We start from the raw sequence: 13,717 nt of genomic DNA on the forward strand, positions 1-13,717 counted from the left end.
ATGAATTAAATGGATTAAAGAATTAATTTAATTGGGCAGTTATATATCGAACGAATTATATGTACAAGTATGTCGTACACATAATGAAAAATATGGTTAAATTAATATATGGATTTAATTAATATAAAATTTAACTAAAAATAATAATTTACCGAAATCCTTGTTATAATTATTGTAATTATAATTTAGGATTGAATATTATTATAATTATTTTAATTGTAATTTTTTTGGTCAAACATTATTATAATTATGATAATTATAATATTTGGTTAATTATTATGATTTAATTCATATCAAAATATTAATGATTCCTGAATTAAGAAATATAGGGTTTTGAGGAAAACCTAATATACCTTAAATAAGGGATGTGTGAGGTTTAGCAGCCATCAAGTAATATTTTTCTCTAAAAAATGTTTAGAGAGTGTTTATCGTTCGTTGTCACACTGAGTGGATTGCGTAGAGGTCGAAATGTTTTCATAGCAGCTTGGAATTGACATACAATTGTGTAATCTGCTTCTTCGATTTTTTAGACGATTAAAAGTAGTCGTTTATACCCTTTTCACCATGATTTGTTCCTTGCACATGGATCATTGGATGTGATCACCGGATTTAATTTTTTGCTGCACCATGAGGTATACCGGTGATCCAATACGAGAGAAGTCGATGCCCTAAAACATGTACCTATCGAAACAGAAGAACTGCTCACATACCACAGTAGTGCGAAATGCAATACTTATGAAGAAAGCATGGGGTTAGTGAAATAAAGAGGAACAAGTAAAGTGAACTGACCCGAAAATTGCATAAACATAGGCAGCGCTTCTTCTGCCGGAGCCGATGACAAACCTGTTGTGCGACCACATCCCCTCCTATACTGCTACTGTGACGGTTGTCATTGCTTCTTCGGTCGAATTTGCCTACTCTTCGCCTTTGGCAATAGTAGATACGACTTTCTGACGACTCTGAACCACATCTTGTAATCGTTATTTGTCGACGTGTCCATTGAGAAAAATGGTTCGTGAACAGGTAAGGATTTCATCCCATGATCTCAAGTCTAGATTTGCACCTTGTGCTTCTCTGCCCAGTAATCGTCATTCATCGTGCATTTCCATCATCCTGTATACTACCAATGGCACCTTTGCGTCCCAAATATCCTAGTCCCAAAATACTTCTAGCGGTATTCAAATTATGATATCAGCGTTGGTGTACATCCATTCAAACTAAAAAGTAGAATTATAAATATTGTTACGTATGATTTTTTTTTACTAATAATTGCATAATTAATATATGTTTGAAAGAATAAGTAACTAAGCTCGGCTTCAGAATGTTGATCTAACAGCAACCTAAAATCTTTAAGCTCCTCCAGTAATCTTACGTAACTCGGCCCATGGTTTCACTTGTACAGGCGATATGTTAGTCGAAACATATAATAAATAAAAATATTTACTGTACAAACTACATATTTATTAATAACTTTAAAATTTTTGCCTCTTCACCAATAAGAACACTAATGGGTCGGTCACTTTGTGACGTAAAAACGGTAGTCGCCACCAGGCCCACGATTGCAGCAGAAACAGGCAACCACCAATGGACATCGCATTCGGTATCGTAGCTTGACACAGCTCTCGATATAACTTGGACAAGATAGAAAATCCCCAACTTAGTTTTCCGCATTCGGTGAAGTTCATTAGATGTAGTAACCACCGTATGTGCACCAAATTTAGATATTTATCGAGCATTAAAATTCCCCCAATTATCTTCATGATGAATGCTCAGGCGTATTGTTCTATGACCTCCTCTGCTAGGTCTTCAGAAAGCTCTTTAAAATTATCCTCGAACAAATTGATTGATATCTGGTCACCATCAAACCTGTTCGGGACCTTCGCAATATTGCTCTAGAGAGGTCCACTTTACTAGGAATGACCGCTGATCCCATGATGACTGGCCCATCTACTGGCAGATCTAGTTGTAACGCTACGTCCTTGAGTGTGATTGTACACTTGCCGCATGAAAAATGGAAAGTGTGTGTTTCAGGCCTCCATCTTTCCACCAATGCGCTGATTAGTGTAGGATTGAGTTTGCAGCCTCAGAGCATGTGAGAAGTGTTCAAGAATCCAACCTCTTGTAAGTAGCTACAAATTTGAGGGACCGAAAGCTTTCCCATATTATGTATGAACCCCTCCAAAACACAATCGTCCGCCTATTTATAACATAAAAAAATTATTTCAAATTATCAAAAAACAATTAATTAAGTTTAACATAATTAAAAATAACAAAATTTAAAATTTCGTCTTACCATTGTTGCTTGGGCAACAAAAATATGCTTGTCGTCAAAACGAATTAGGGAGGCAACCATTTGTGAGAAATTAATTTGAACGAATAAAATACGAGATAATTAAAAATTTATATTTTTAAATGAGAATATCAATAAATTTAGAACAAAAAAATTTGAGAGAATTTGAGAGAGTTGAAAGAAGGATGTAAATGAAAAAAAATGAAATTTAGAGATATTTATAAGGTAAAAATAAAGTTATCGTTGGCCATTATTTTTTTTACTGTTAGTGAGACAACATTTAAAAATCTGTTGATTTTTATCGCTGAACGTGCTTTCTCTTCTCTCTCCTAAAATTGACATCATAATTTAAAAAAAAAAACCACTTTTACGCCTAATTTTACCGATTATGTATCCTACAAATCATAAATAATATATTTAAAAATATGATTCAATTTAATAAAAAGCATTATAAACTAAAAGTTAGATATATTCAGAATAAATTTAAACAAAAAATACATTAAAGTAATATAAAAGAGAACTTATTTACATCTAATTACTAAAATATCAACAGTGATATTGAATTCGCTCCAACTTGAAGCATTCACTTTCGATTTAACAGTATATATTTTCATATTAAGACATCTTTATTTTAAGAAATTTAGTTTAGTAACGCTATTAAAATAATATGAGAGTATTTTTATTAAGTTAAACTCTCAAAGATTTTATGCTAATAAATATTAAATATATTAAGTTAATAAATACTAAATATTAAAAAACTATATAACATAACTTGCACGCAAGTTCTTTAAATTTAGTTTCTTTATAATTTTAAGATTTAACTTCAGACAGCTCACATTTTTTCTCGCGACCGTAGTTCGCATCTTTCTCGCCAATATCATGAGCTCGCCAATCTCAGAGGGCTCACCAATTTTGGTGGGTTCACAATTTCTAAGAATTTATCATGTTTAGTCTTGCATATATATTCGTTTGGTGTTGTGAGTTCGTCACTCTTAAAGAGATTATTATTATTCTTAGAGAGTTCACCGAAGTATTTTTGCTGCATGAATGGTAATCTAGGAACATAAACCAAAGAAACTGAGTAGTTTCCTGATAAACTTCCATTCTAATTTATCAAGATGAAGTTGCATAGGTGGAAATTGAGAGATAGAAGAGACATCTTTAAATTTAGGAATGAGAGTAATAAGGTCTTGGAAAGGGCCTTTGGAACGGATCCTTGAAATCGTCAAGCCAACACCGTTGATGTAATCCATTCGGACCGAAAGCTTTAAGAGATTTAAGGGACCAAATTGCTATATGAGGAGAAGCTGAATTTCCGAAGGCCAATTAAAACCACCAGCTAAGGACTTAAAAAGAAACTGTAAAATGCTTTTACGTATAATCATAATATTAGTAAATTAATAGTTCCATCACCTTTACTCTTATGACTGAAAAAGGAAAAAGCAATGCTCGAATTAATCCACTACCACTAGCCCCATGACTGACTCCAATATCTCTTCCTCTTCCTCTTCCTCTTCATCTTCCTCCGATTCTGCTTCCATCGCTACCGTCGATCAGGTAAGCCCCTTTTCTTTTTTTCATTTCATTTCTACAATTCTACTCAAATAACTACCCCCACCCCCAATCAAACATCCTACCTTTTTTCTTCTTGTTCATATTGATTGTGATGTAGCTTTATATCTTGTCCTCTTCAGTTTATTCAACAAACTATAATCTGAATTCCCAACTTTTCCCTTTTATGAAAAAGAAAAAGAAAGTCATGATCTTTGTTGGTGTCTTCCCCCAACAGTGGTTGGTATTGTCCTAGTGGGGTTTTATCTCCCCTCTGCGCCGAGAGCCCTGAAGGGTTCGCGGAGGTGTAGCGTCTCGGTTAATGGAGATACCACCTGCAAGTCTCACGGGATAAGTGTCAGTTAATACTATACTGGCATGATGGATATATATTATATATATTTCTTTTTGCAGAATGTAAGGAGGAATGGGAGAATGATAGATGATGGCGACACGTTTTCTCCAAAGGTGCGACGTTGGCGTGATGTTTTCTGGTTAGCAATATTCATGCTTCATTTAATTGCGTTGGGATTTGTGCTCGTGCTTCTTGGACTCAATAGGTTTAAGAAATCAGATAGGCTAAACATCGATAGATATACGAATCGAGTTTGGGAGCATAATAATGGATTGACGGAGAATTATTGGCCCAAGTATGCTGTTGCCGGTGGGGTTGTGGCCGCCCTTGGATGTATTTGGTTGTTGTTGCTTGGTTCTCATGCTAACCTAATGATGAAGGTTTCAGTTCACATTTTGACAACATACCTTGCTGTGATTAGTGTTTTATGTTTTTGGTGTAAACAATTTTTTTGGGGTGTGGCATTTGCAACCGGTGCTGCGCTGCAGTTCTTGTACGTAATATCAGTTGTAGACAGGTATGGTTTGGGGCTATTCTTTTGTAATCTCGAAATTTGTCACCTAAGATTTATTCTTTGTCGGATGCTTTAAAGAGACAAAAGAATAGGTTACAACTCATTTATCTTTCAACTTACTGTTCAAAATTCCTTTCGTTGGCTGAAATATTTCCTTGTTTAGCTTTTATAGATTTTAGGCCATTTCTTTTTCCAATTTATCAAATTGATAGTAATGTTGGAGTAACGCTAGTTGGTGTTCTACCGAGGTTTCGAACAACCTTTTTAGGAATTGAAATGTAAGTTTTGGTTTTGATGGCTTGGATTGAGAACAAAGAGATGCTTGAGCGTTGGTTTGTGCAATTGAGATAACTTTATTAGAATTAGGAAAAGAGTCACGAAATTGAGTCTGCCCATTTTTGTATCAACGAGGATCAGTTTTCCTCATAGAAAATGAAATTATGTTTGCATTAGCTCATGATCTGTCTAGTAGTGAATGCATAGTATGCATGAATATTCTATCTTTTATGGGGTGATTACTCATTATAATGGAGAATCATATGCATGCTAATATTATGCCAAGGTTTGTAGATCTCTGATCATTTCAACGTGGTTAGGAGTAGATAATTCTGTTTTGGAATATCAGATCTTACAAAACCTACCTTGACCAGATTATTTTTCTGTTTTGACAGACTTCCATTCACCATGCTGGTCTTGCAAAAAGCTGTAAAGATGGTATGGAGTCTTCCTGAAGTTATGAGAGTTGCCTATGCATTTATGGCAGTCATGCTCTTGTGGATGGGCATATGGTCTTTTGGTGCAGCTGGTGTTGTGGCTTCAAGCAGGGGTGACCTCGGACGCTGGTGGCTTCTTGTGGTGAGCTGGCAAGTTTTGCCCTTTATTCCATTTGTTGTTACTGCAATGAGAGTTACAGGAGAGTGCTATTAGAAAAATGATTGATTACGTAGTGATATAAATAGTAATGCTGTCATTTGAACTTGTAGGTTCTCTCTGTAAGCTTGTTTTGGACAGGTGCTGTCCTCTGCAATACTGTACATGTTATAGTCTCTGGGCTGGTGTTTCTTGTACTAATTCATGGTGGTCGAAATGCTTCATCAATGCCTCCCAATCCATTGATGAAATCTCTACGATATGCTGTAACAACGTCTTTTGGGAGCATTTGCTATGGGTCACTTTTCACAGCTGCTATTCGGACTCTGCGGTGGAAGGCAAGCATTCCAGCATTTGCTTTTCTCTGACTGGATTACTAATTTTATTTTTCAAGGTTTAAATGAATGCTTTCTATTTCAGTATTTAATTTCAAAATGCATTTTAGATCAGGGGATTCCGGTCAAAAATTGGCAACAATGAGTGTTTGTTTTGCTGTGTGGATTTTTTGTTTCAACTTGTGGAGACCCTTGTTCGATTTTTCAACAAGTATGCCTACGTCCAGGTAATTTTATGAACTTCTCTTAGTAATCTTTCTAATGAACTCGTAACTAATTCCTTACAGCACATGTAGCAACATTACATCCACTATTTTAGCCTTCTTATATTGACACTAAATACTGATTCAACTTCATGATATCATTCATGTATCTTAGGGGAATATCAAAATAGTAACTTAGACGTCGTTTGTTGGATGGAAGGGCGTTCCCAGGAGTTGTAGAGTGATTTGTCGCTTTGTTATTTTAGACATGTCCATTTATCCCATGAATTTTCCAGGCAAGAGAATCTTTCGTTTTTCCTTCCGTCTGTTGGGTGGTTGATGACAGGTTTAGCCACAAAGAAGGTTTTCTGTTTTTAAACTAGACCAGTTGATTTCTCATATTAGTCGTAGTGAGAGCTGTATAATGTGTCTGCTGTTATGAATTCCTATGAACGATATTCCATTAACTGTAGTATGGTTTTGCTTGCTCTGTTTCTACCAGATAGCTGTTTATGGCAAAGGTTTTAACCGAGCAGCAAGAGATGCCTGGGAGTTATTCCAGTCAACTGGAGTTGAAGCTCTAGTGGCCTATGATTGTTCTGGTGCCGTTCTGCTCATGGGTACCGTCTTGGGTGGGCTTATCACAGGAACTTGTGCTGGTGTTTGGACATGGATGACATGGAGTGACAGAGTGATCATGGTCGGGTCCACTGCAATGTTGATGGGAATGGTCTTGGTAAGTGTATTTTTCTATTCTCCAACTAAAGACTGCTATAGTTAACCAACCCTATTCATAATCAGTAGTAGTAAATCTTTGTTGCTCAATTTGGTTTAAGGTTAACGCGTTGTAAAATAGACCTTAATCTTGTTTGTCTTTTTAAAATAGACCCCTATCTCTTCTAATATTTCTGCCGGTTATTTTTGTTGGAAATATTGGGGCTGCTGCAGGTAGGACTAGCAATGGTGGTAGTAGAAAGTGCAGTGACATCTATATACATCTGCTATGCGGAAGACCCGTTGTTGATTCAAAAATGGGATCCTCAGTTCTTTAACCAAATGTCGGAAAAGCTGCACCAGCGTCTTCAGCATAGGAGTGCACTAGCCAGGGAGATAGACTCAAAACCAGCATGACACCCACATGCAAGATATATTCCATCTTTGAAACAAACTGTTGTTGTGTGTGTTTATTATTCCAAATATAAATGACTTTGTTTGGAAATGCAAACAAAATTTTAGTTGAAGGATTTATTTCATAAAAAAGTGGCATCTCTTTTCTTTTCCCTAAATTATTCGTATGATACTGACTTAAGGCTGGGGTGGTTTCAGAGAGTAGTGGGCAGCTTTGGAATTGTTTATTTATAGGAACAGATATGTGGGAAGAGGCTGGGACTGATGGATTGGTTGGTTGGTGCAGATGGTGAGTTTTGAGAATCCATTTCTTTTTCATTTACTTAAATTATTCATAACTCAATTTATTAACATTGAAACAGGGATGATTTAATTTAATAACGGATATATTAAATTAAGTAATATTTTTGTAAAAAATTCCATTTATTTCACTATATATTCTTTCATCCATTTTGTTTGGTTGATATATTTTCATTTTGGGTTGTAGTTCTAGTCCAAGTGGTGGTGGTGTAACCTTGGTAGTGTAGAATATAATAAATATAAAAAATAAAAGCAGTCGAGTCGTCCTGTTGTTTGGCAGTTGGGCAGGCCATAAGTGTACGGTAGCCGTATCAAATGCTTCTCTCTCCCCCGAATTTAATTGAAGAACTTGACTTGCTGTTTTAGACAAAGATTTTATAAATAGATATCATGTAGGTAATAAAAGCATAATAAATGTAGTCTGCACATTGGCATTGGGTGTTGTAAATTAGATGAGTTCAGTCTCATTAATGTTGTTTTCATGGATTAATAAATTATCGCACTCTCACTTCCCCAAAGCAGAGCTATTTAAGACACTCTGCTCTCCACTTACATCACTACGTATATGTATACGCTTCATACAATGCCATTGGTTGAAGCCTCATGCAATCGTTGTTAGATGGTAATTTTTGGAGTGTTAAATATCTTTCTTTTTTTCTTACAGTTTTATGATTTAAAAGTTAAGTTATGGTGAATCTCATATCCAAGTGGTAGGACAAATATTCATCCTTTTTAAGTGTTTTCTAATCGAGCAATAAGAATGATAATGTCAAATTCATCATCTTTTCGATAATTCCATCAAATCTATTTTTACATTAAGTGATCAAATTTCATCCATAATCCTATATCGAATCTACAATTAAGTTTTACATAAATGACATCATAAAAGTGAATGCTTCAAAATTTTATTTCTCTCCCTTAAATGAAAGGAATGAGAATAATCTTAAAAAAACTCTACTCAAATAATAATATGAGACCATCAAACCACCAAAAAAAAATGACTATACTAGAGGCTCGTGTTTTTCGGATCTTTTGTGTTCTAGTTTCTCAACTTCTCTATGACTCGTTTTGATTGTGTTGTTTTCTAGTAACTGCACATTTGTTGTTTTCAGTTTCGCAATGTTGTTTCCATCGCCACCGAAGCAAGTATCTAGAAAAGGGCATAAGGTGATTTGCTCACTTTGTTTGCTAGCAGCTTTTATCCCTAAGTGTTAAAATCACTCACGATGTGGCTCGAGTCTTCTTTGCTTTGTTCTCTTTTAAGTGACGGATGCTTGAATCAAATGTAATTTTCTTTCTTTTTATATATGATTTAATTTATATAAGTCTTTAGTTATAATTTTTACTAAATTTTCTAATATTTCTGAAATATTTTATATTATTTTTTAGTGATGTTATAATATTAATAATATCCTTTGAGAAAAACAAATGGCTCTATATACCTTCTTGGTGTGAAGCAACTCTAAAAATTTGTGTAATGTAACCAAAATAAATAAAAACTAGAGAAGGAATCCAATCTAATCCAAGCAATACAAAGGGCACCATCAAGTCTAAGTTTATAAAACAAACAAGCAGAGAAATAGGAAGAAAGAATCATCATATGTCATCATCATCACCTATTCGGTTCAGAGACAAAACTAACAGAGAGGATCAATTGAAGAGAGAGAGTGAAAGGCGAAGACAAGGGTACAAGTAAGGTCGGGACTTTTGTTTTCAATCTTGTCTTGGGGTGTGAGCTCTTTACCATTACTCACTTGCATCTACAGTGCGTGCAAATATGGAACTTCACAACGTAACATGCACGTAAAAAAAACCCACACTGCTGCTAAATCTTTTATCATCTACCACAAGCCAAAAAAAAAGTTTGACACCAGCAAAACAAATGGGAGAGTGAAACAGACGCTCATCAAGGAGAGGATGATACAGGAAACAATGGGGAGGTTTTTATTGGGAAACTAAAATCCCAAATCTGAACGCATTAATAAAAAAGCCTGAGGTGATTTTTTTTCGGAAACTCATATAAAACAAAACCAAAAAAAAATCACCTCTATCTATCCTACCCTCCATTAAAGATCCTTCCCCAAGGATTTTCCATTTTTCATTCTTCTTTCTCCCACTTACCTGTCTCTTTCTTTCATCCCCCTTTTTTTCTGTTCTTAGAAAAAAGAAAATGCAGAGCTTCAAAGCTGCAGCACCTCATACTACCCCAGACATGTTTTGCCACTCTTCTTTTTTTCTTAGGTATATTTACTTGCCCTTCACCTTAAGGCATCGTTTTGGTATACACGTCTCAATGGTTACACTTTTGTTTATGCATGTAAAAGAGAAAACAAAGACTTTTTCCCTAACTCTTTTCGGTGTCTTCCGTTTTTTGTTTGTGTTTTGAGTTGAAAAACAGGGGGGACGACGATTTTAATCCCGCTAATGCTTTTCATCACGATGATTCTGTTGACTTAAGCTCAGGTATTCTCTTTTTATCTAAAAATGCATGCTTTTATGTATATATATATATATATTCTTTACTGCTCTTTGCTACTTTAAGCTTTCCTAACTACCTTTTTCTGTTTATAAAATTTTCTTGTAGGCTCCATTTTTAGTTTAAAATCCAGTAATGTTGATGTTGTTGGCAATAGCTTGCACTATGACGCCTTCAACACGGTACTCAAACCAATCTTTCTCTTTGTACATATTTCTGTATAGTGCTGATGTTGTATGCAAATGTTTTTGCTTTGCTGCAGGGAATCAGGGCAGCAGAGATAGTTTCAAGTGGGACGGGGTGTTTGGATACAGGGCAGTTCATGTATCAGAAAGGGACAACGTTGGGGAATGGGCATATTGAAAACTGGGGTGACTCTGGCCTTGCTGATAATAGCCAACAGACTGACACTTCTACTGATGTTGACACTGATGATAAAAACCAGGTTTTGTCTCTCTGTTTCTTCAATGTTCAACTGCTAAAGATCATGTTTTGTTCTAAAAGTTTTGCTAAAGGTGTAGTAGTAGAAACTCATGGTACTTCTTGATAACTAGGAATTAATGGGGATAATTATTAGTTCATAATTGGTAATGGTCTTGCAGCTTCAACATGGAGCTATTATAACCGTGGATCAGTCCAAGTCAAAAACTGGTGATCAAAAGGTTGTAACATTATTTAAGTTGTGGTGGGGTTTAGTTTCAATTTTCGAAAGCTAACTGAGTTGCCTTTTTGCTTACAGACACTTCGGCGGCTGGCTCAAAATCGAGAAGCTGCAAGGAAGAGTAGATTGAGAAAGAAAGTAACGTGTTTATTGCTGGTTATAATGTTTTTTTTTTCTTTTTAGCTCTTTATTTCTCTGTGGTGGATAAATGGGATTTTAGGGGTCTGAGTGATTAGGCCTTAAGTTGTGAAGTATGGAATTTAAGTACATGTTCACTTTATCGTGAATCAACCTTTTGAGTGTTAAGGATTAGTCATTATAGTGGTCAGTATGGAAGAACAAATTGAGGTTGTATCCATGTAATGGAAAGGTAGGATGCATGGCATTGGGTTTTAGCATGATGGATATATCATCTGTTGCGCCTTAATGGAATGTTGCTGACAATAGTTGTACAAGGTATTGGAATAAAACTTGAGTGACCTTTTAGGTGTAGTTGATTTACCTTTTTCTTAAAGTGTTTAATTCCACACCTCAAATAAAATATGGAAGTGGTACACCCCAGTGTCTTAAGTCCTCAGGTGAATATTAAACCAGATGCATCTGGTTGGATCGTTTATAGAGTTTTGTTTTTGGATAGGCATACGTCCAGCAGCTTGAGAGCAGTCGACTTAGGCTTACACAACTAGAGCAAGAGCTTCAAAAAGCACGACAGCAGGTATGCGGAGTAGTTCATTTTATTATGTTTTTATTGATCCGACCCCATAGGTCAAAAGGCATTTTAATTGGTGTATAAACCAAAGCTATCTTTGTGTCTAATTACCTTCATGTTTTAATGTAGGGTATTTTTATTGTGTCTGGACTTTCCGGTGGCCACGGCCTTTCTGTTAGTGGAAATGGTGAGGAAGTTTTCGACACTGTTCATGGTGTTTAACTAGTTTCTTCTTTTTTCGTTCTTTCCTCTATAAGCTATCCCGTAAGATTTTTAGTTCATGGTAACTGCAAACGCACTAGCCACCAATGGCAGTACCAGTTGTATGTGGTAATGCTTTTCAACGCTTTAAACTTGTGATCTCAAGCATTGCCTACCATCTGCATGCTCATATATTCAGTGATGAAGTTAATCATGTTGCATGGAGGACCATATTCCCTGCATTGTAGTAAATTATGTAGTAGATTAGTGTATCGTGCAGTATAATGGGACCATTAGAGATAAAAGCAATAGCTTATAAAACATATTGTAGAGATGATTTCCTCACATGGTTCAATGGTTATACTTTCAGCAGCCCTGGCCTTTGACATGGACTATGCTCACTGGCTCAATGAGCATCAACGGCTGATTAATGACCTAAGATCAGGTCTTAATTCTCATCTAGGAGACAGTGAATTGCGCATTCTTGTTGAGAGTGTGATGGCACATTATGATGAAGTTTTCAAGCTAAAAAGCATTGGTGTAAAGGCAGATGCATTTCATATGCTTTCTGGCATGTGGAAAACACCTGCAGAGAGGTGTTTTATGTGGTTGGGCGGATTCCGTTCGTCCGAACTTCTCAAGGTGTTTTACTCTTTCGATATTTTTCTCATTCTATTATCTTTCTTTTGAAGTATCCGTTTTGTGTGACAGCTCTTTGATTTTGATACTTTAGATACTTGGAAACCACCTTGAGCCTTTGACAGACCAACAATTAATGGGCATATGTAATCTACAGCAATCCTCCCAACAAGCTGAAGATGCCTTATCACAAGGAATGGAAGCTTTGCAACAAGCTCTGGTAGACACTCTTTCATCTGCATGTTTGGGTCCTACTGCCTCCGGGAATGTTGCAGATTACATGAGCCAGATGGCTATTGCAATGAGCAAGCTTGCTACTTTGGAGAACTTCCTTCACCAGGCTGACCTATTGAGACACCAAACTCTGCAGCAAATGCATCGGATTTTAACCACTCGCCAAGCAGCCCGAGCCCTGCTAGTTTTTAGTGATTACAACTCACGCCTTCGGGCACTTAGCTCTTTATGGTTAGCTCGACCCAGAAACTAATGATAATTCTTTCATTCCATGAAGCTTTTGTTGATTTCATTAATGCTTTTTGCACATATTGATGTGGTTCTGCCATATATTGCACCTTCTTTCACAACCCATTGAAGGTGATGGGATGGCCATGTAGAAACATGATGGTTATGCTATGGTTGTAATTTCATTTACTAAAGTGAGAAAATTTTCCAATATTGGCCTATAGAGTTGGCATTATTCTAAATAGCGCTGTATGTTAGGTAGGACACTTTAATGCTTGAAAGTATTTAACAACATATTATTATTAACATTTAGATCTTTGAAAGTAACCGACAAAGCTTAAGATGTATATTCTCCTGTCTGGTTCATGATTGTTTGGTTGTGGCCTGTGTGTTTTTTCTCTTGCGCATTCTTGAAGGCCTCCGCCATCTTCTGGAATTGTTGATGTGGGGGATGAACACTCCAGTACCACTTCTATTGCTATTATCATTTCTCCATAGATTTGAAAGCCAAGTTGGAGCTGAGTTCGTTTTCTCGCCGGCACACCAACTGAAATAACTTGCATGTCTTAAGCGACATAGATTTGCAGCCCCCCTGGTTGGTGGGGAGTTGTTAGTTTCAGTTTGTTGATAATCGTCGTCGTCTTCAGCTGTTAAAAGTAGAATCTGTCTTCTAATTTCAGCATAGAAGCCATCGTCTTCATAGTCCATGTCCATGTCCATGGGAAAAAGAGAAGTTGGGAGTAAGGTGGAAATTAAGGCTTGAAGAGCAAGTGGCGTGGTTGGACAATTTATAGGAGAATCTGGAGAAGAAGTAACATTGTTTAGGGTCAATGTTTCAGGTCCAAAGAAACCTTGATGACTTTAAGTGTCTCCAAATGGATCTTTGAATGTCCCACTTTTTGTATGTTAGTTCATGTTTGTCTCTTAATTGCATTTATTTAATACAAACCCCTTCGAGAACTGGTTTGTGAAGCCAAGTGGATTAGAAAGAATGATTCAGACCTTGTATTTACACTCCACTTT

At 36.2% G+C, this 13,717-nt stretch overlaps 1 protein-coding gene and 1 pseudogene across 5 annotated transcripts; both read left to right on the forward strand.

Annotated features, from left to right (window-relative positions):
- The first annotated feature begins 3,652 nt into the window (after positions 1-3,652).
- On the forward strand, positions 3,653-7,359 carry LOC107932402 (CTL-like protein DDB_G0274487; annotated as a pseudogene).
- Positions 7,360-9,477: 2,118 nt separating this feature from the next.
- On the forward strand, positions 9,478-13,686 carry LOC107932380 (transcription factor PERIANTHIA). Of its 5 annotated transcripts, none has more exons than XM_016864352.2 (10): positions 9,478-9,787; positions 9,945-10,009; positions 10,131-10,204; positions 10,285-10,467; positions 10,625-10,684; positions 10,762-10,821; positions 11,321-11,398; positions 11,522-11,579; positions 11,967-12,235; positions 12,327-13,686. In XM_016864352.2, the coding sequence occupies exons 1-10, from the start codon at positions 9,717-9,719 to the stop codon at positions 12,717-12,719; spliced, it is 1,311 nt and encodes a 436-aa protein (XP_016719841.2). In that variant the 5' UTR covers positions 9,478-9,716; the 3' UTR covers positions 12,720-13,686. The 5 variants fall into 5 exon arrangements, with proteins under 5 accessions (XP_016719841.2, XP_016719842.2, XP_016719840.2 ...); XM_016864351.2 differs by having other exon boundaries at positions 9,495-9,787; positions 11,964-12,235; XM_041084871.1 differs by having other exon boundaries at positions 9,504-9,787; positions 9,934-10,009; positions 11,964-12,235.
- The last annotated feature ends 31 nt before the right edge of the window (positions 13,687-13,717 follow it).

This window comes from Gossypium hirsutum, chromosome A13 (assembly GCF_007990345.1).
Source record: "Gossypium hirsutum isolate 1008001.06 chromosome A13, Gossypium_hirsutum_v2.1, whole genome shotgun sequence".
Taxonomy (NCBI): Eukaryota; Viridiplantae; Streptophyta; class Magnoliopsida; order Malvales; family Malvaceae; genus Gossypium; species Gossypium hirsutum.